This window comes from Nelusetta ayraudi, unplaced genomic scaffold (genome assembly GCF_046127955.1).
Source record: "Nelusetta ayraudi isolate G7.1 ecotype Tasmania unplaced genomic scaffold, CSIRO-AGI_Nayr_v1 ptg000042l, whole genome shotgun sequence".
In the NCBI taxonomy this organism is placed as follows: domain Eukaryota; kingdom Metazoa; phylum Chordata; class Actinopteri; order Tetraodontiformes; family Monacanthidae; genus Nelusetta; species Nelusetta ayraudi.
Genome location: NW_027466092.1, coordinates 5243621 through 5263625, shown reverse-complemented (window position 1 = coordinate 5263625; position 20005 = coordinate 5243621). Strand labels below are relative to the sequence as shown.

The window sequence follows — 20005 nt, the reverse complement described above, 5'->3', positions numbered from 1 at the left end:
TGAGAAGAACAAAAAAAAATCATCTTATCTGCGTGGGCTGCTCGCACTACGTGAAGTTCTTTCCGCTCCTGCCTGTCTGTCACATTCAGCCACTTTTGTTGATGCACGAAAGCCGACTCTTGACTCGGCCAATCAGCGTCGCGCCACTAGCGGATGTGGTTTGATGTGGAGTTGGAGCCAATCGCGACGCAGCGTCTGTACCGGGAAGGCGGGACTTGAACGAAAAAGGAAGGCTGCTAAGTGCCAATCACGCTTGGCGCTCGCTCCTCATTGGTCGGCTGTGAACGGAGGTGGGTCTTGACGGCACTCACCGTTTAAGCTACTGTTGAAATTCCACAGCTAACCAACTTTAGCCGTCTTGCTAACATGTAATACAGCGCATTGTAAGGTTTGATATGTAACAACCGGGATCACAATTTACGTGCGGCACATTTGCACGCCCCGGAGCTGTAAAGCGGGCTCGTCAATTGGATGCTCGCCGCGGGCCGCGTCTCTCCGGAACCCGCAACTAGGACATGTTCAGATAGCCGCCGCTGGAGCGCAGCAATTGGTGGACAACGAACCTGGGGAGAGCTAAACCAGAGGGAGCGGCCCCGTTCGGACCGGGACAGGGACCGGGACCGGGTCTGCGCTGAGGGAATTTTCTCCGCCTTAAGAGGACATCGAGGACCCCGGATGCTGTGACTACCATGAGTCCCGCGGGCTGCCCTCATGTCAACAACTTCAAAGTGGACAACTGGAAGCAGAACCTGAGGGTCATTTACCAGTGTTTCGTGTGGAGCGGCTCCGCCGAGACGAGAAAACGCAAGGTAACAAGTGACAGAGAGCCGGGAACGGAGGGGACGGAGGTGGGGAACGAGGGGAACTAAACGGGGGACACCCTCCCTCGGAAATCACGCACGGCGGACAATGCGTGTGCTTGTGTAACGCGTGAGCCGCAGCAGTCGCGTGCGTGCGCGGACGCTTCCCCGCCCTTCTGGAACGCGCGCGCGTACTCTCTCTCATACACACACACACACACACACACACACACACACACACACACCCGACACACTTGACACGTGAACGCCACTTTTCCTTCCGCGCATCTCCCTACCTCCGCGCCGGGCCGCGGCATCAAACACTTCCGAACCGCTCGAGCACGGTCGCTTGTGTTTAACGCGGGAGGCGCGCGCCTCAAGATTAGACCGCGTGATAGATGCATCAGTTAAAGCCCGCGTGTGCGTGTGTATCTGTTTGCGCTGGCAGCGCGCCCGCAGCGGCGGTGCCTTCAGGGTCCTCGCTGCTTACACGGCACCGTGCAGCGGGCCGTCGTTAAACGACCGTATTCTCGAGTTGGAGTACGATATCGTTTCATGAATTAAAACGCTTAAAACACGTTTTTTTTTGTGTGTGTGTGTTGTTGCCTCTTTTGTCCTTTAACCCTTTTTATGAGGCGGGCTCCCGCTTTAAATGACAGGGATGCATCACCGCCGTTTAAACCATCACGGTGTAATGTAGCAGAGCGTTGTCATAATAGTCCGCCCCTCTGTCACGTGTCTGCGGAGGAAAATCATCCTTGTTTTTTATTATTATTATTATTACAATCCGTATATATGTAATGCCGCCCGCCCAATGTGTGCTCGTCCATGTAAGAGTGATGATGATATGATGATGATGATGGTTGTGTGTGTGTGTGTGTGGGGGGGGGGGGGGGGGGGGGGGGGGGGGGGGGCGCGTTCCTGACGCACTCATGCGCTGCACTTGCACCTTGTCATCTGCTCAGCATCATCGGGGAGCTGGCTGTCCTCGAGCATCCATTATTCACCAGAGTAAATGTGTGTGTGTGCGTGGGGGGGGGGGATTGGGGCGGTGAGTAAACATTTGCAGGGTCCCCCTCCTACCGTAATTGTCTGTTCCTCCCCCTCCTGCCCTCCTCACACCCCCAACACAACCCACCTCAAAGAAAGGATAGAGGAGATGTGACTGGCAGGAGGTGTCGGCTCTGCATGTTCCTCATCGACCGCGGCTCAGTTCAGGCTCATCCTTCAGTCGTCCTTCCTTGGGTCTGTGCTGACCGTGTACATCAGCCTCAGATGATCACACGCATGTTTTCTTTTTATGTTGCGGTTCAAACGGTTCACTCATCCTCAGACGCAGTTTGAATGTTAAGCATCCGTTCACCTTAAAAAAAAAAAAAAAAAACACACACACACCACAGTGGCTTAATGGCAGTTGAATGGCATACTTGTCAGAGTTGAGTAATCCATTGTTACACCGGCTCATTTTGCCTTGCTTGAGGGAAATTCTTCAATAGACATTTGGTTCTTCTGGCCGCCGGTCCAGGCTGTGGCCCTCCTTCGCCTGAAGACAACTGGGATCAGCTCCAGCACCACCATGACCCAGAGTGCAGGACCGACGCTAGATGGGAAATAAAAATGGCACTTTTCGTCTTAGTAGATGGTCTAAGCGGCTCAACGTCTTGCATCTTCTTTCACGACTGATCTTACCAATGGTAGAAGAGAAACATCTGCTGCAGAATATGCAGGTCAGGAATGTCAGGTGGTGTTTTCTTTACTCTTTAAGCTCTTAGCATGCTAATCTGAGATGATTGTGCTCTCATAGTGCATTGTGCCGGTTGTTACCGCTGATTTCCACGCTGATCTTCTCGTCAGCCAGTTGTTTCCAGGCTCGTAGGTTAATGTTGCACCTGGACATGCTGCCTCTTGCACTTGTCCTTGAATCTCAACTTGGGGCCTCCTCTATAGATAGAAAATAATTGGACAAAAATAGATGAATGCACGACATGGTGGTGCTGTGGTTAGTGCTGTCGCCTCACAGCAAGACGGTTGTGGGTTTGGGGGGTAGGTTCTTCAGCTTCCTCCCACAGTCAAAAAACACGCACGTGAGGTGAATTGGGAATTTGAAATTGTCCGTAGGTGTGTCAATGGTTGTTTGTCTTTGTTTATCTCTATGTGGCCCTGCGATGAACTGGCCACTTGTCCGGAGTGTCACCCGGCCTTCGCCCTATGACAGCTGGGATAGGCTCCAGCAGACCCCCACGACCCTGAGTGCAGGAGGAAGCAGAGTATTGAAAATGGATGGATGGATGGATGTGTGTTTCATGCTATACAAACCACAATGATGGAGCAGTCTATGTTCGCGTGCACCCAGCTGCAGCTACATGAAACATATCATGGATTTAAACATGTGAGTCATTCTATTTCAAGTGCTCAGCTCAGTAATGGGCCCATCTGTGCTGCTGCTGCTGCTGCTGCTGCTGCTGCTGCTGCTGCTGCTGCAGTATGTTCAAGCATCCCTGCTGTAAACACTTCAACCCTTCCATCTCCTCTGATTATAGTTGGCAGCTATAAGGAGTCTGGACGTGTTGATGTAGGAAGACACAAATTCCAAATGTTCCCCGTGTCGAGAAGCAAAAAAAACCCCAAATCTTTACTGTGACTGCGTGACAGACGGTTAGTAGAATGACTGAGGACAGACTGCTGCATATTGATACATTTCCATAATTCGAGTGCTCTCTGAAAAAATCCTGTTCTAGTTTCAAAACTGAACCCCCCCCCCCTTCAAAAGCCGTCGTCTGACTCAGTTTCAGCAGTTCAAGTCATGCCCAGACTAATCAGCGTCCTTTCGATGAGAAAAAAAAAATTGCTTTCGACTCGAGTTTCAGGCTTTCGTTAGTTCTAAATTGGAGAGCTCAAGACGCTTGTACACACTGGCGGCAGTTTTGTCAGAGCAGGAAAATCCTTATCATTAAAAGGAGAACAGAGCCTGGAACTTGGGGTTCTCCTCCTTAATTCTGACTGGCTCGGTGTAACTGTGCGGCCGTGGGCCAGTGAAATTGGTCTCGTGTCCCTCGGCGGCAATGAGAAGCTTTGCCAACTCGCTTATGTAGCTGTGAGGGAATCTAAGCTCGTCTGTAATTTGACCAAAGGTTTCATTTAGTCACCTTTCCATTTTGTCTGATGGACCCAGAAGAATGTGCGAGTTCAGTCCACATTTCTTATGGCATGTCCAAAGGATTTTAGCATCTTTAATAACGTATAGTCATCTTAAATCTGAGGCGTGTTTTTATGTCTGTTTAGAATGTGTTTCATTGTAATTACATTTTTTCCTGGATCTTCATTTCATCTTGTCGTCGTGTTGGCCTTTTCTTTCACTGCACACGTTGCAAGTTAATTTGGACGTAAAAGACAAGCCTGTTTTCAGCCCGATACAACTTCCTGCTGTCAGGCCATCGAGCAGAAGGACGCCAGTCGCCGTCGCCTTTCCATAAAAATAATGGATCTCCTTTTGCAACAATAGCTTTCTGTATCCAAATTTGCTGAGCAGACGGGAAGTAGTGAGGCAACACACACGACTGACTGAAATGTTTTGTCCTCTTTTGTCCACGACACTCTGCCTCTCCACCGTTTCCTTTGGTATCGTTACTTGTGTCGCAGAAAGGATTTATTGTTGGAATTGTGGATTTTCCCTCACACTGTCTAACCCTCTGCAGGTGGTGATAATGTTGGGGATGCTGAAGTGCCATTTAAATCCACATAATTATTGTCAGAGATATTGATCGTATTGTGGACATGGTCCACGTAATATATTAGCCTGGATTTACAGTGTTGGCCTCCACAGAGGTGCATTAATGTCTGCCACCCTCTCGACGTTCTGTTTCCCCATCATGCTCCTCTCTCTGGATTTAGAATGACTTACTGCTGCTTTCTTCCTTCATCCAGAGTCTCCTGTTTCTCCCCTATTCCCACAAGATGAGCATCAGAAATACCCGTATTGAAAATGAACCATCATATACTGCATGCTCCAAGGTCTTCCTGGTCCAATGTTCACCGAGGTTTCACGCACATATAAATACGTTTCCTTGTTTGATTCCTTTTGCTTATTAAGATTCTATACCAGGAAGCAGGAGGTTTGAGCAATTAGAGGAAAGAAAGTGGAAAAGCGGCCTCGGTGAAATAGCAGAGAGAGCTGGAAGTTGTTGACAGCTAACCTCAACAACCACTTAAATGTCTTGACTAATGAATTCAAGAGGGACATTTGACATTTGAAGATGCCAAACATTATGTTTGTCCACAGCAACTTGTTTAGTGAGTTGGACTTGTCTCCAAAAAATGAACGCAAACGATTGATTTTGATCTCAGTTGGCCGAGTCCTTGAAACAAAAACGTTGTTAAAAGTCTGAGCGAGACAAAATGATCTTTAGACGACAGAAGTCATTTACGTGCCATGAATATAACCTTGTTGCACTCTGGCTCAACACTTGCCCAGGTACACTTTGCTGAAGTTTGGATCATGATGTGATCCCAGAGTGTGATATTTTATATTTTGGTTATTATAGCCCCTCATTAAGCTCAATGGTCTAGTGGTAGAGTGTCCACAATGGTTAGGTTGTGGGTTCGATCCCCCGGCACAGTCATACCAAAGACTGTTAAAATGCTAGCCACTAGCTCCCTGCTTGGCAGGGGAGCATGGCATTGGTCCGACCTCGCCTAACTCCACCCCTATCCCTACTGGGAGGTCGGACCAATGGGCAACGTGTCAGACTAATGGGCAGTTCCCCTTGGGACTCAGTATTCAGGGTTAGAATTGGGGGGTTAGATCAGCCAGTGATTCCTGGGTGCGGCACCGCTGCTGCCCACTGCTCCCTCGGGGGATGATGGGTCAAATACAGAGGACAAATGTTGCAATCACTGGGACTTAACAAAAAACTCTTCGTTCAATTCATAGCAACGTGCGAACGCTAACCACAATATGAGCTGATGTGCTTGCATGTTATTAGTCATCACGCTGGCCCCTTCTTTCAGTTCCATTTTTAAATTGTTGACACAAAAACTAAAAGGTTGAGCTGACAAAATGTCGTGTCACTGTTCTCCAAGTGGCCATTAAAAGCAGCACATTGTACCTAGATATTGAATTTGCTGCTAAACAAAAGGAAACCTGGAAGCAGCAGAATTATTTCCTCCTCAATGTGGTCATTCCAGATGGCAGAAAAGCATCGTGGGAGGAATTTGGCAGTACCTTTGCTCAAGGACGACCACTGTCACTGTCTGGGTACCGAAAATAAAATAGAATGCGTCATGAATTTTTGATGACCATCTCCATGATTTGACTGCTGTTCAGTCCGTGCACAGCAAACTGCCCGTCTACCATCCATCCACGCGCAAGACTGTTAAAAATCACAAAGCCTGCAGACGTCCTCAGCTGTGTCTCTACGAAAACCGTCGTAACGATCGCTGTGTGTTTCTCAGTCACAGCCATGTCTCCCCTCTCTCTCTCTCTCTGTCTCTCTCTCTTTTTGTCTTTTTCTCTCTCTCTGTGTTGCAGGCCAAGTCATGCATCTGCCACATGTGCGGCGCCCACCTCAACAGACTCCACTCCTGCCTTTACTGCGTCTTCTTCGCCTGCTTTGCCAAAAAACACATCCACGAGCATGCCAAGAGCAAGAGGCATAACCTAGGTGGGGCAGACCTGCTGTGCACGCACACATGCACACACACACACACACACACACACACACACACACACACATACATGTGAAACGTTGCCTCGATGCTGCAACGCTGGTGTCACAACAGCAATCCAGAGACCTGCAATTAGGCCCATTAGCTAAGATCAGTTTGCCCCGCCCACCCAACCAACCAACCAACCAACAAACCAGCAACCTGCCAGACATAAACACGCACCCTTATCACAGTGATTTTCAACCTTTTTTGAGCACACCATCAACACAAAGTATATTGAAATGACACTTTTCAGTCTAACAATGACATTGTAGTCTCTTAATTTATTGATACTCGCACAGTATGAAAGCTGGGCCTGTTTAGATGCACACAAAAAGCTGATCTCCTTCTGAAGCAGAGTCACTTGACAATGGAATGTTATATATATATATTTTTTTAGACCAATTAAGTGAAATTGGAGGTTTTTTTCACAGCGCACATGACGTCATAGAGTGCAGCGGCACAGTGGTTGAAAAACGCTGCCTTACCGGAGTAGTGGCATCACTCACTCCTCTTGTCTCAAAACAAAAGGATGCTGAAAAGGCTAATTACACAGCTGACTGCTAATGAAGACAGAGTCTAATTTGAAGGCACAATGCACACGGGCTCCGTAAACACGGAGGCAAATGTGAGCTCCGCGCGGTAATTAATGCACTCGTACATGTGTTGGACGTTTTGTTTTTCGTTGTAATCAGACGTGCAACAACAAAGCGCCCTTATGCAACTGCGTGCAACGCGGTTTCAGCAGGACCCCGGCGGCCTCTGGGGAGGGGATTTTGCAGGTCACCTGTGGATTTGGGCCCGTGCAGCCCATTAGTGGGAGTGTGCGCACCGGTGAACTTATTAATGAGCGTGGACGGAGGTCTGTCACGGTGGCTGATTCAAAATGAAGCTCTTAAAGAGTCGGCCGCGTCGAGTCCGCTCCCTCCATGAAGACACAAGAACCGCTGGCGTTTGTCTGTCGTGTTCAGGAGATTTGCGTCAACCTTGTTTTTGACGGGATTAGTGGTTCAGGTCAGCCAAGTTTACAGGAAAACATAGCAGGCGAGTGATGTTAAGGCGTAATCCTTGTTGAATTTGTTGGGCGGTGTACACTGCAGTGGAAGAAAAAGCTTTTTGGACACCCATAATATTTGACGGAATCTCAATTACCGTCATTAAATATTTGCTAGAGAATATATATTTTTTTTTTTTTGGTGTGTTTGTTTCAAACGGTTTGACTGCATCAGAGGAGAGGTTTCCTGTTAATAAGACAAAATAAGAAGACTGCATTGTTGAAGTTCTTGTAGCCTTGTTAGGACGTCATCTTGATGAAACATCAAATTTAGAGCTGGACAGAACTGAGCACGTGCAGCATGTGGTTAAATGTTGGTGACTGCACGAAAATACACAGCACTCTGAGACTGAAGAGCGATTCTTGACTCAAGACTGTACATCACAAACGCATGAGGTGTCCAAAAACTTTTTTCCACCTTTGTGTGTGTGTGTGTGTGTGTGTGTGTGTGTGTGTGTGTGTGTGTGTGGGGGGGGGGGGGGGGGGGGGGGGCTATTTTAAGGGACGCACCACCACACTGTCCCTCTCACCACAGATCACAGGCTGCCAATGCCGGCCACCTCTTTGGCAAGTGCTTCGCAGTGACAAATGGTGAAGTTGCAGTCAGGTCCCCCACATTGGGGGAAAAAAATATGAAGAATTGCATTCACCAATTCACCAATGGCCTCTAAACAGAGTGACAAATCCAAAAGGCTGACAATTACCCAAGTAATCCTATCCAGGTTCTCAGGAGAGAGCGAGGAGGAGGAAATTTCCCCAAACATAAAACAACTCACACCTAAATACGGAGGATCTAAGAAAGCCTCTGAAACTTTAAAAATGAAATCAAAATCTTACTTAAAGAAGAAAACAAAACAGCGATGAACGGAAACTAAGACGATCACTGTGACTGTGGACGGGCTCGGGCGAACTGACCTGCGGACAAAGACACTCTGGCACGAGACAAGGGACATGCAGACTATTTAAGGGGGAACAGGTGAAGACAATTAGGAATCAGGATCAGACACACTGGTGACACATGAGGAAGGGCAAGTGCTCTGAAACGAGAGGAGAGTTAATTCCTTTTCAAAATAAAACAGGAAATGACTAAAAAACCCAAGACAAGACAAACCCGACCACGGTGTGACGTCGTGTCAGTGGAGTTTCTGATGACGAGACGATAACGAGACCGAGAAGGCTGCTTGCTGCGCACGTCTGAGGTGACCAGCAGTCAGGATGTGCGGTTGGTGTATTTTGGACCAGCTAACAGTGTGAAGACGGAGGTCAAACGTTCCAGTTGCCACCCGAGTTCTCAGGTTCCTTTAAAGATTCATGATTGCGATTGTTCCTCAACTCTTTAGAGATCGTTGAGAACACTGTTTATGATACATTACAAGTGGCCTTAACCAATAGTCAAAATTCATTCTCTGCTATACACAGCTAGGCGACCTCATGTAGCTAACCTTCGCATTCTTCAAGCGTTAACATGCAAACCAACAAACGCCCAATGCTGCTGCAGCACAGATGGAAGCAATCCTGCTTCCAGAGCGAAACCCGTCCCCTGTCCGCGGCTCCCTGGATGCAACCTGCCTTCGCTGTCGTCAGCGCTGAGGAGGGCGGGACTTGGCATGGAGCAGGGAGCCACGTGTCGAGACATTTAGCGCCACGGAGGGTAGAAATGCACCCAGCTTTTGGACGCACGACGCCTTGTGGGGAGGGAGGGGTTGACACTGCGCCATGATTTTAACCCAGCTTTAAAAAAAACATGAGGCTTCAACTCCGACTGCAGCACAGCGCCCCCTCCTGATGTTTTTGAATGCAGCGGCGCGGCGTCCACGCCCGCCTGGCTCTCCCCTTTTATTCCCACATAATGGAATCAGGAGGTCGGAGCTGCGAGGGCGATGCAGTTCGGAGGAGAGCATCGCCGCTGCTGCTGCTGCCGCTGCTGCTGCTGCTGCCGCTGCCGCTGCCGCTGCTGCTGCTGCAGACTCCCAGGGTGCCCACAACAAAAGCCTGGGCTTGACAGATGTTGAGAATCTGCCAGTTTCTCTCTCTCTCTCTCTCTCTCTCTCTCTCGCTCTCTCGGCTGTGACGCCTCCCCTCTTTTGCTCTGCGTTATCGCTCGTCTCAGGAAGACCCCCTCTGGTGCGTGTGTGTGTGTGTGCGTGTGCGTTTGTGTGGCTGTAATTGTGAGTTAAATTAGGTTAGCTAATGATTTGCTTCAAAAATAGAGTGAGGGACGGTGGCGCTGGGGGGCGGGGGGCTCTCGGCAGACTGCTTCGGAGGTACTTAAGTCGTCTCTGACAGGGCCCACTGGAATCAGCCTGTGTTCACCCCACCCCCCACCCCCCCTCCCGCGCACACACACACACTCCCAGCCTTTCTTCCTCCCCTCCTCCCTCCTCTTTCATCAGGCGGCCTCGCGCTCTAACGCTCGCAGCTTTGTGCTGGAGGTCGCTTGCAGTTGCAGCCTGGCTGTGTGTGTGTGTGTGTGGGAGGGGGGGTCCTCCGTCCCGCCTCGGTCCTCGCCTCCTGTTCCCATGGTTACCCGGTGACCCTCTCCACGTAGCGATTCGCACGAGCCTTTTATCCAAATGGTTTCCCATCGCGGCAAGACGACGTTCCGTTCTGCCTTCGACCGATTTATTTCCTCCCTTTGCCGCGTCCTTTATGCCCCACCCCACCCCACCGCCCCTAACCCCCCCTTCCTCCAATAAACCTGCAGCAGGGTGGGGCGGCGGCAGTTGCGGGCAGGTTGGCAAACGGGTAGCTGCCGCAGAGGCGGCCAGTGGCCCGTCTCTCGGCGTTCAAGTGAGCGATTGGCCTCTCGTTCCCTCTGTGTTTCCTGGACGGCGTCGACGGTAGAGTTGATAAGTCAGCAGATAAGGAGCGCAGCCAAAAAACGCGGCCTGAATAGGAAGAAGGCAAGGAGGCGAAGCAGCAGCATGCCTTCTTCCTATTCAGGCCGCACACAGCAGCGCACAGCAGCTCGGCCTCCTGCCAGAGAAACAGCCACGGTTTTCAATTCAAATAATAATAAACTGTCTGTTTTGTGTTGCTCAGCTATAGACCTGCTGTATGGCGGGATTTACTGTTTCATGTGCCAAGACTACATCTACGACAAAGACATCGAGCAGATTGCCAAAGAGGAGCAGAGGAAAGCCTGGAAGCTGCAAGGTGAGCGGACGCCGAGGTCGCAACCAGAGTGCAGCAGCGAAGCTCTTCAACCTCCACACGTCTGACCTGCCTGTGTGTGTGTGTGTGTGTGTGTGTGTGTGTGTGTGTGTGTGTGTGTGTGTGTGTGTGTGTGTGTCCAGGCATAGGAGAGAAGTACTCGACGTGGGAGCCCACCAAGAGGGAGCTGGAGCTGCTCCGCCACAACCCCAAGAGGAGGAGAATCACCTCCAACTGCACCATCGGTCAGTATCAGCAACACCTCTGAGGAGCTCATCAGTCCAGTGCAGCTCAGGGACAGAAGAGGCAGAAGAAGACGGCCGGTCGACCCCCGGAACAAACTTAGTCTGAAATAGAATGTCCTCATGACATTCTCGTGTGTGTGTGTGTGTGTGTGTGTGTGTGTGTGTGTGTGTGTGTGTGTGTGTGTGTGTGTGTGTGTGTGTGTGTGTGTGTGTGTGTGTGTATGTGTGTGTGTGAGAGAGAGAGAGAGAGAGAGCGCATCTCCCGCATCGTCTTCCCTTTTGTTTTTTCCGCAGTTTTTTTCACTCTGTTGCCTGTTGCGCATTCTGTTCCCTCCCCTCCAGGCCTGCGAGGGCTGATCAACCTGGGCAACACCTGCTTCATGAACTGCATCGTCCAGGCGCTGACGCACACGCCGCTGCTGCGGGACTTCTTCCTGTCCGACCGGCACAAATGTGAAATGCAGAGCAACTCCTGCCTGGTGTGCGAGATGTCGCAGCTCTTCCAGGAGGTAAACCTCCCCGTTCTCCTTCTGGAGGTTAGAGGTCCAGCGCCATGTTACGCTAAACTCAACTGACCAATGTATTTTGGTGTTTTACAGGAAATTTCATTTCACTTCACTTTTCAGAAAGTGTGCTAAAACAAACCCTCTGTGATGTCACAAAGGGCACAGTTACCGTTTACCAGTGTTTGGGAGTAACAAGTTACTTGTAAGGTTGTTTCGTAATTTAATTACAAAATAAAGATAATTGTAATCTGTTAATTACTGGGGGAAAATGTGCAACTAAATTACTGTTACTCTTACAAATTTTTCATGTTTAACATCTGATCATTTTTTTCAGTCTGAGCTTTATGTTTAATGACTTCTGATTGCCCCCTACCACTGACCTCAACAGTACGCTTGTTGGATTGTCTCACTCTGGAGCGTAGTCTGAGGGATTCCAACGCTGCAGCAGCAACAATGTTGATTAAAAACGCATTCCAGTGCTGCAATTATAAAACAAAAAACAGTTTGCACAGATATCAGGAAAGGGTGCACATACCATTGTCCAATGCAAAGACCGTTTGCCGGACATCAAGACACATCTGACATCTGTTTCGAGCCCTGCTGGAAGCTCAACACTGTCGAGTCTGAACAGCTGATCAAATATATTCAAAATTTAGACAAGTAATCAAATGTAATCAGTTACATTACTTTGTATTGCATTTGTATTGCATATTTGTATTACTAAGTATTTGAAATAGTTTCACTACTATTCTATTTTCAAGAGGGTAACTCATCATTGTAACCAATTACATTTTCAAAGTAACCTTCCCAACACTGCCTTTGACGTGCGCCGTCTGCACAGTGAAGTGCAACTCATTCATTCATTCATTCATTCATTCACTCAGCAACCGGTTGTTTTTCTTCTCCTCCTCCTTCTCACACCCTCTTTTCCCACAGTTCTACTCGGGCCACCGTTCGCCGCACATCCCCTTCCGCCTCCTCCACCTGGTGTGGACGCACGCCCGCCACCTGGCCGGCTACGAGCAGCAGGACGCCCACGAGTTCCTGATCGCAGCCCTGGACGTCCTGCACAGGCACTGCAAAGGTCGGCTACCGTTTGGGATAGAAAATAAAAAAAAAGAAGAAGAAGAAGAAGAAAAAAAAAAAATGCTGCGAGGGACAGATAAGAAAAGGAGCACGCACGATAAACTGAAATAAAATAAATAAATAAAAAGCAGATGCAGTGACAGAGAGGAGGCTTTAAAGTGGAGTGACAGGCGGAGGGCTGCTTGAGAAACGCGGAGCCGAGGGGCTGAAGACAGCTGACAGGGAGACGCAGAGGCAGCACGCGCGGCTTTTGGATGTGGACGTCTCTGCAGAGATGATGTGCAGAAGAAACATCACTGTGAAGTTGTGATGATGGAGTAGCCAGTGTGTGTGTGTGTGTGTGTGTGCGTGCGTGCGTGCGTGCGCGCCTGTGTGTATTTTGTGTCCACGCAGACGACAACGGGAAGAAAGCCAACAACCCGAATCACTGTAACTGCATCATCGACCAAATCTTTACCGGGGGCCTGCAGTCGGACGTCACCTGTCAAGTCTGTCAGTAAGTGTGTGTGTGTGTGTGTGTGTGTGTGTGTGTGTGTGTGTGTGTGTGTGTGTGTGTGTGTGTGTGTGTGACCGCAGTCTCTGCTCCTGCCGTGCCAGAGTTCCCCGGTGGCCGAGTCAGTGTTGCTCCCTCTGACTCACAGCTCTGCGTCCTGAAGCGGCTCTCCAGCCGTCTTCGCACTGCGCACTTTCAATGACTCGCTCGCTCTCACACACACACACATGCGCACACACAGCAGAGAGCCGGGGAGAAAATAAAGAGAGCCATGAGAGGCTCTGCAGACAGCAGAGCTGATATCTGCCGCCCCCCGGTGGCCAACGTTGATATTGGCAGCTCAGTTTGAGGGGAATCGGTCCGTTTGAGGGCGACTGAACGTGAAGGTGCTTGTGAAGGGTCTCCGAAAATGGGCCGATTGATTTTATCCTCAGCCAATGCGCTTTCATTTCAATCAATCCCTGTTTCTGGGTGATCTCCTCCACCAGCTGACAACAGATCCATACACTGGGCTACAGGAGATAATTGCTGGCTGCCACCTTCCAAGTGGACCTGCGTGTGAATCAAAAGGAATCCGTCTGTATGTTATTATCATTTCACGCCAGTAGCCTCTATAAAGGCTGCGGACGTCCTTCAGAGCCTGCAACCGGGTGAATGAAAACCCAGCCAGGTGTCCCGAGGTCTCTAGCAGACACGCACCGCTTTGTTTTATGTCCTTCAACTTGCTGGCGCTGAGCTTCTGCTGCTGCTGCCCCCCCCCTCCCCCCGTCTGTGGCGGCGGCTGCCTGTGTTCACATAAAGAGGGGGGAAACTATATAGCGTCGCCTGTGAAGCGACGCATCTTCATCTCTGTGTCTCCCCCCCGCCCCCCAGCGGCGTCTCCACCACCATAGACCCGTTCTGGGACATCAGCCTGGACCTGCCGGGCTCCTCCACCCCCTTCTGGCCGCTGAGCCCCGGGGGAGACGGCTCGGCGCTCAACGGAGAGAGTCACGCCACCGGAGCCACCACGCTCACCGACTGCCTGCGCAGGTGAGCGACGTCGCAGCAACTCATACATACATGCATAGCCAGCTGTGTATCCAGCCAGATCACCGTGGGTTAAGAGAATACTATCAATAAGTAAATAAATGCAGTAAAAAAAAAAAAAAAAAGAGTGAGGCCTCCTCTCTCTCTCTCTCCCTCCCTCTCTCTCTCTGTCTCCCTCTCTCTCTCCCTCTCTCTCTCTCCCTCTCTCTCTCTGTCTCCCTCTCTCTCCCTCTCTCTCTCTGTCTCCCTCTCTCTCCCTCCCTCTCTCTGTCTCTCTCTCTCTCCCTCTCTCTGCCCCCCCTCTCTCTGTGTCTCTCTCTCCCTCTCTCTCCCTCTCTGTCTCTCTCTCTCCCTCTCTGTCTCTCTCTCTCTCCCTCTCTCTCTGTCTCTCTCTCCCTCCCTCTCTCTCTCCCTCTCTCTGTCTCTCTCTCTCTCTGTCTCTCTCTCCCTCTCCCCCCCCCCCCTCCCTCTCTCCCTCTCTCTCTCTGGAGCCGCTGAGTCCGACTGGCTGAATGTTCTCCTCCCCAGGTTCACCAGACCAGAACACCTCGGCAGCAGCGCCAAGATCAAGTGCAGCGGCTGCCACAGCTACCAGGAGTCCACCAAGCAGCTGACCATGAAGAAGCTGCCCATCGTGGCCTGTTTCCACCTCAAGGCAGGGCTGCGTCTCCAGCGCTCCTCACCCCAGGCCTGCGTTTGCACCCGGATCCGTTCGGTAGCTTGTCGGCGTCAGGCCGCGGCAGCCAAACACATGCTTCAGCAATCCGTCGCCGCACTTCCGTGGCGCGTTTTAACGCACACAGTCACCGTCTCCCACACACGGCCGGCACTCGCTAGCCTCGGCCAGGTGCCTTCGCTACCCTCGGATCCGGTGTGAACGCAGCCTTAACGGTGCCGGCTGCTCCCGGCTGCTCCCGGCTGACTGGTTTCTCCGTCATCTTTCGCTTTCATTTCAGAGGTTCGAGCATTCAGCCAAACTGCGGCGGAAGATCACGACTTATGTTTCCTTCCCGCTGGAGCTGGACATGACCCCCTTCATGGCCTCCAGGTGAGAATCAGTCCAGGGTTCAGTACTGTGAGTGCAGGCTCCTAGTTCTGCAAGATCCAAGTGTTGCAGGAAAAGAGTGAAGAATGTTTGTTTTCTCTTTTTAACTGTTGTTGTTGGCATCGAAGCTTCTGCTGGAAGATTCGTCCACAACATTTTCAATTTTGCACACTCAAAAACGCGTTGAAGTTGCTCCAGTAGTTCCTTGTAATGATGTAAGAAAATTAAGAAAAGTATGTTTTCTGTAAACCTTCTGGTACTTGTAATGTCAATAATCATGATACAAGTGAAAGTTCCATAAAGGTGAGACAATTTTTATTTTTTTTGGTAATTTTGTTGTACACATAGGTTTTTATACTTTATTATACAATGATGTTATTTTATTATCAGTGTGGCATCATGAGGAAGGTAAAATCAAGTGGAAATGCTCTCCAGATGTCTCTATTTATTTATGTTTATGCATTTCCGTCACTGAAGCTGAGACGGAACCTGGCGACTGCACTTGATCTTGTGTCTCAATTTGCTCCGTCTTTGTGTTCCAGTAAAGAGAGCAGGATGAACGGACAGTACCAGCAAACTGTGGACCCCTTCAACAATGACAACAAGTAAGTGAAACCGTCTGCGTGTCAATAAATCTGACTTTTCAAAATGAGCCACGTCATTGCCGCTAACAGACGTCCATCACGGATGCATTGAAGCAGCGAAGCCGAGTAACGCAGTGTATTGACTCTTTTAGCTTGTTGCTGTTGTCTCTTGGCAATGACTCATCATTCACTGGTCGTTCACAGGGTTGTTTTCTCCCTGATAGTGAACAAATTTATTTCGTTATCAGGACATGACAGAAGGTTGTGGGATAGTTATCCAGAACCGTGTGCAACGCTCACTATTGGCAGCGGGTTCATGTGATCGCACTGTGTCAGTTATCCCCTTGGCAGCTCCTCCCGTCACACTCGCCCTCCTCTGTTTCAGGTACAGCCTGTTTGCAGTTGTGAACCACCAGGGGACGCTAGAGAGCGGCCATTACACCACCTTCATCCGCCAGCACAAGGACCAGTGGTTCAAATGCGACGACGCCATCATCACCAAGGCCAGCATCAAGGACGTGCTGGACAGTGAAGGGTGAGCCACCCAGGCCACACTGACTCACTCTTAAAGGTCCATTACGTAACTTTTACTGGTCCAGAATGCGCGAATATGTTTTCTAAGGTCACTTGACAGCGTTCCGAACCAAGCTCAGCTTCCACATGTTTTTCTTCCACATTTTCTTTTCTTTTCTTTTCTTTTCTTTGTTGAACTGGCAGGATGTGGTAGGCGGGAGGCCCTAGAGGAACGAGCAAAGAGGACATTCATGGATGTTGTGAAAGAGGACATGAAGTTAGTCAGAGTGAATAGGATGCAGAAGATTAAAGTGATAGATGATTGGTCGTGTCCACCCCCGCCCAAACAGCCCAAAGCCAGAGAAGAAGATCTTTATATGAAGAGCAGGTTGCTAGTAATAATGGAGGAGGAGGAGCAATGCAGGAGTTGCCTGCTTACTTGCTGGTTGCAGTTTTCCATTTGATTTTTTTTTTTCATGTTGAACAATAAAATGAATCAAACAACAGAGAGACAATGCAATGTAAAGTAAAAGTAAAAAAAAAATAAAGTATTGCAATACCAAGAAATAAACAGATATACTGTACATTGGCTCAATGCAGTTAATGCAGTACAACAACAACATATTATATCATGAATATGAATAAATATTATGACACGTATATGTGATGTCTATAGCTAGCAACAGCATAAAACCATCTCTGATTGATTCTGCATGTAGGTAAAAATGTATTATTATTATTTGCAGTTCCCTTTTTGACCACTAGATGTTACCAAAAGTCACAGAATGGACCTGATTCGACTGGATAGTTTCCGTCCGGGATGATTGGTGGGACTGCTCGTTCTCTATACACTGATGGGTTTTTTTTCTCCCTCTTCTACCAACAGGTACCTTTTGTTTTACCACAAACAGTTTCTGGAGTACGAGTAGCTCCTTGCATCCCTCCGGCCAGCAGAGGGAGTCATGGGAGGTGGCGCCGCCTCTGCTGCTCTAGTTAGAACGAGGACAAACAGAGTGACAAGTAGTGGCCCGGCGACAGCCGCGCGAGCTGAGCACCAATCTCCAACTCACTCCAACGTAAAGCCACCGCCAGTACATATATTACCCACGTCCACTCAAAGGCTTTCTAATGGAAGCTTCTGCCGCGCAGGATCATGCAACGAAATAGGACGAAAAAGGCCGATCTTGAAGCGAGCCGTGTGGAAAAGGGGGTTTTTTTTTTTTTTTTTTTTTTTTTTTACAGAGGGGTTTTCACTTGAATTCAGGACATGGAGGAGAACAGCAGCCGTGCTTCTCAACTGTGAGCGCAGAGTCGGGCAGAACGGCGGGAGGGTTCGGTTGTTTCGCATCGTTCTCAACCGAGCGAGGGTTTACTTAATCACAAATGCTGTTCTTCACCGACATCCCGTCCGATGCTCAGCGAGCAAAAGCGAAGCGGACGCCTTTTCATCGCGCTGTTCCAGAGCCTGTTTTAGTGGAGCCGAGTGGACTGAAGTGAACCGGCAACTTCCGGACACAAGCACAGATCTCATTTGCCACGCTCACAACCCAAGCATAAAAAGAAACACGCACGCATATTTCAAGGACGGAAGTTGTCTTATTATGCATTTTTGTTCAGTGGAAACAGATGAAAAAAAAAAAAAAAAAAGAAAAAGAAAAAACAACCTTCACTTGACACCTAAAGACGGCTGATTCTCCAGCCGGGGTTCACCGGCGCTTTGGAGTCACCTGACACTTCAGAAAACAGAGAATCTGCCTCTCATGCTGCTTCCGACAGTCCCACAGGGTGGGGGTGGGGCTGGGGCTGTGGGTCAATGACAGTAAAATATTCTATATTTTTATACATACTGTAATTTAAGGTGTTTGTTTACAGTTTTGGCATTCTCCCCGGACACTCACACTCTGTGTCACATCGTGCGGTCGTGTTTTCTCGTGCACACAAAAAGAGAAAGAAAGAAAAAATAAAATAATGAAGCTGCACCTGTGAAAATGTAATGTTCCATGGCTCCATTTCACTTTGATTTGATTTCATTTTCTTCGGGCGGGGGAGGGGCGTATCTGTGTGAACAGCGCCCCTCCCCTCTGTGTGGCCGTTTCAGGCAGTGAAACAAATTAAAAAAAAAATAATAATAATAATAATGATTTTCTTTTTTTTTTTTTTCTTCTTTTTTTTTAAAGATGAAAAGATGCAAAAGAGGAGCAGAGCGTCTAGAACAGGATCGGAAGTCAGATCCTGCAGTGTTTAACCGCCGGCCGCATGTCGCTATAGTTTTGGTGTGTTTGTGCGTGCACGTGTATGTGAAAGAGAAAACAAAACAAAACAAAAAAAGAACACGAAAAGTTTAGTGTACGTGTGTTCGTGTAGCAGGTGTTATTGTGCATAAAAGGGTAGTTGGGGGATGTGCGAGTGTGTGTGTGTTTGTATGCACGCGCGCAGGAGTGTGTTTGTATGCACGTGCGCGTGCATATGTGCAGTTTGTCTGTGTACTGAATCAGTACTTCAATACAGCATGCCGTCTGAGCTGGGTATCACAGTTTGATGGGATTCTTCTTTATTTTATTTTATTTCTCCTGCCCTACATGTTAATGATGTATGTAAAGATAAATATATATATATGCAGTATATGTATATACTGTATGTACAGTTTGTATGTAGGAGACAAATGGTGAAACCTTCAAAGGTGATTCTGTTTTTCTGGCCGGCCACAGCGAGGGGGAGGGGGCTAGGGGAAGCTCCTCGGTCCGGCCCGGTCCGGTCTGGTCTGCTCTGGTCTGGTCATTCCTCGTGCACATGTGTAACTGCTGCAAGAAACTGGACTCAGTGATTGAAAGACACTCAAATAAAGACAAATCTATATCTGTAAAGATTTCCTTGTGTCTCTTGTCCTTTCCAACTTGAACACGTCTGATGAGTCAAGTCGGAGTCTCGCAACGCACCTGCTGCTCTGCTGAGATTTAGAGCAGCACTGTTGTTTCTTGGTGTGGTATGACTACATTCCTGTGGGTGGCTGCCCAGCACCAGTAAGAACACACCAGCCCCCTGCAAAGTTTTTCATATTGAAAGTTCCCCTCCGGAAGTAACATCGCTGCGATGGCTGACAAGATTATTTGATTTGATTCAGCAATGTGTGGACTCAGCCTGATGTAGAATCTAGACTTTATAACATTTGATGTTTTTGTTTTTTTTAAGTCCAAACAACCTTTTGTCTGGGAAGGTTCTCAGTCGTCCAGGTCTATGGAAGTAAAACAGTGCCATCGGGTTTTGAATCTGAATTTATAACACTGAATTTTTCTAGCATCGAAAACAGACTTTGAATTTTTAGAACCAACAAATTCTTAGCACTGAATTTTGTAATGCATATGAATTGCTTTCGATGTTGAAATAAATTCAGTGCGGGAAAAAAAATTAAGTTTTTCAAAATTCGTTCATGTAAAAAAATTTAACATCTTAAAAAATTTGTTGTCTCAAAAACTTCAGCTGCAAGATCGGGGTCAAAAGGGAGAAGCAATCGAGCCAGGACTCAAGCCGTTCGACGTCCGGCCAATCAAGGTACGATTGGATTGGCCACGTGACACCGGTTCACGTTACGCTAGCTGCAGACTGGTCACCCTGCAGACGACCAGCGGCAACCATGGCCGTGTTTTCATTGCCTCGCCACGGTACGGTTGTAAGGTGTTTGCACTGGCCGCTACACGGTTGTAGGGGGTGCTGTTTCGGTACCTCAATCGGGGGCCAAGCGGCCAGGGGCCAAGTGAGACGAAGCGAGTTCAGTGGTGACGTGGCAACGAGCATGC

At 48.9% G+C, this 20005-nt stretch overlaps 1 protein-coding gene across 1 annotated transcript; it reads left to right on the top strand.

Annotated features, from left to right (window-relative positions):
* The first annotated feature begins 281 nt into the window (after window positions 1-281).
* Window positions 282-19075, top strand: usp22 (ubiquitin specific peptidase 22). The gene is made up of 13 exons (XM_076033867.1): window positions 282-809; window positions 6328-6460; window positions 10600-10713; window positions 10854-10955; window positions 11298-11464; window positions 12398-12545; window positions 12941-13043; window positions 13914-14072; window positions 14598-14724; window positions 15026-15117; window positions 15657-15719; window positions 16084-16233; window positions 17098-19075. Exons 1-13 carry the CDS (start codon window positions 690-692, stop codon window positions 17138-17140), a joined length of 1521 nt encoding a protein of 506 aa, XP_075889982.1. The 5' UTR covers window positions 282-689; the 3' UTR covers window positions 17141-19075.
* Window positions 19076-20005: the final 930 nt, after the last annotated feature.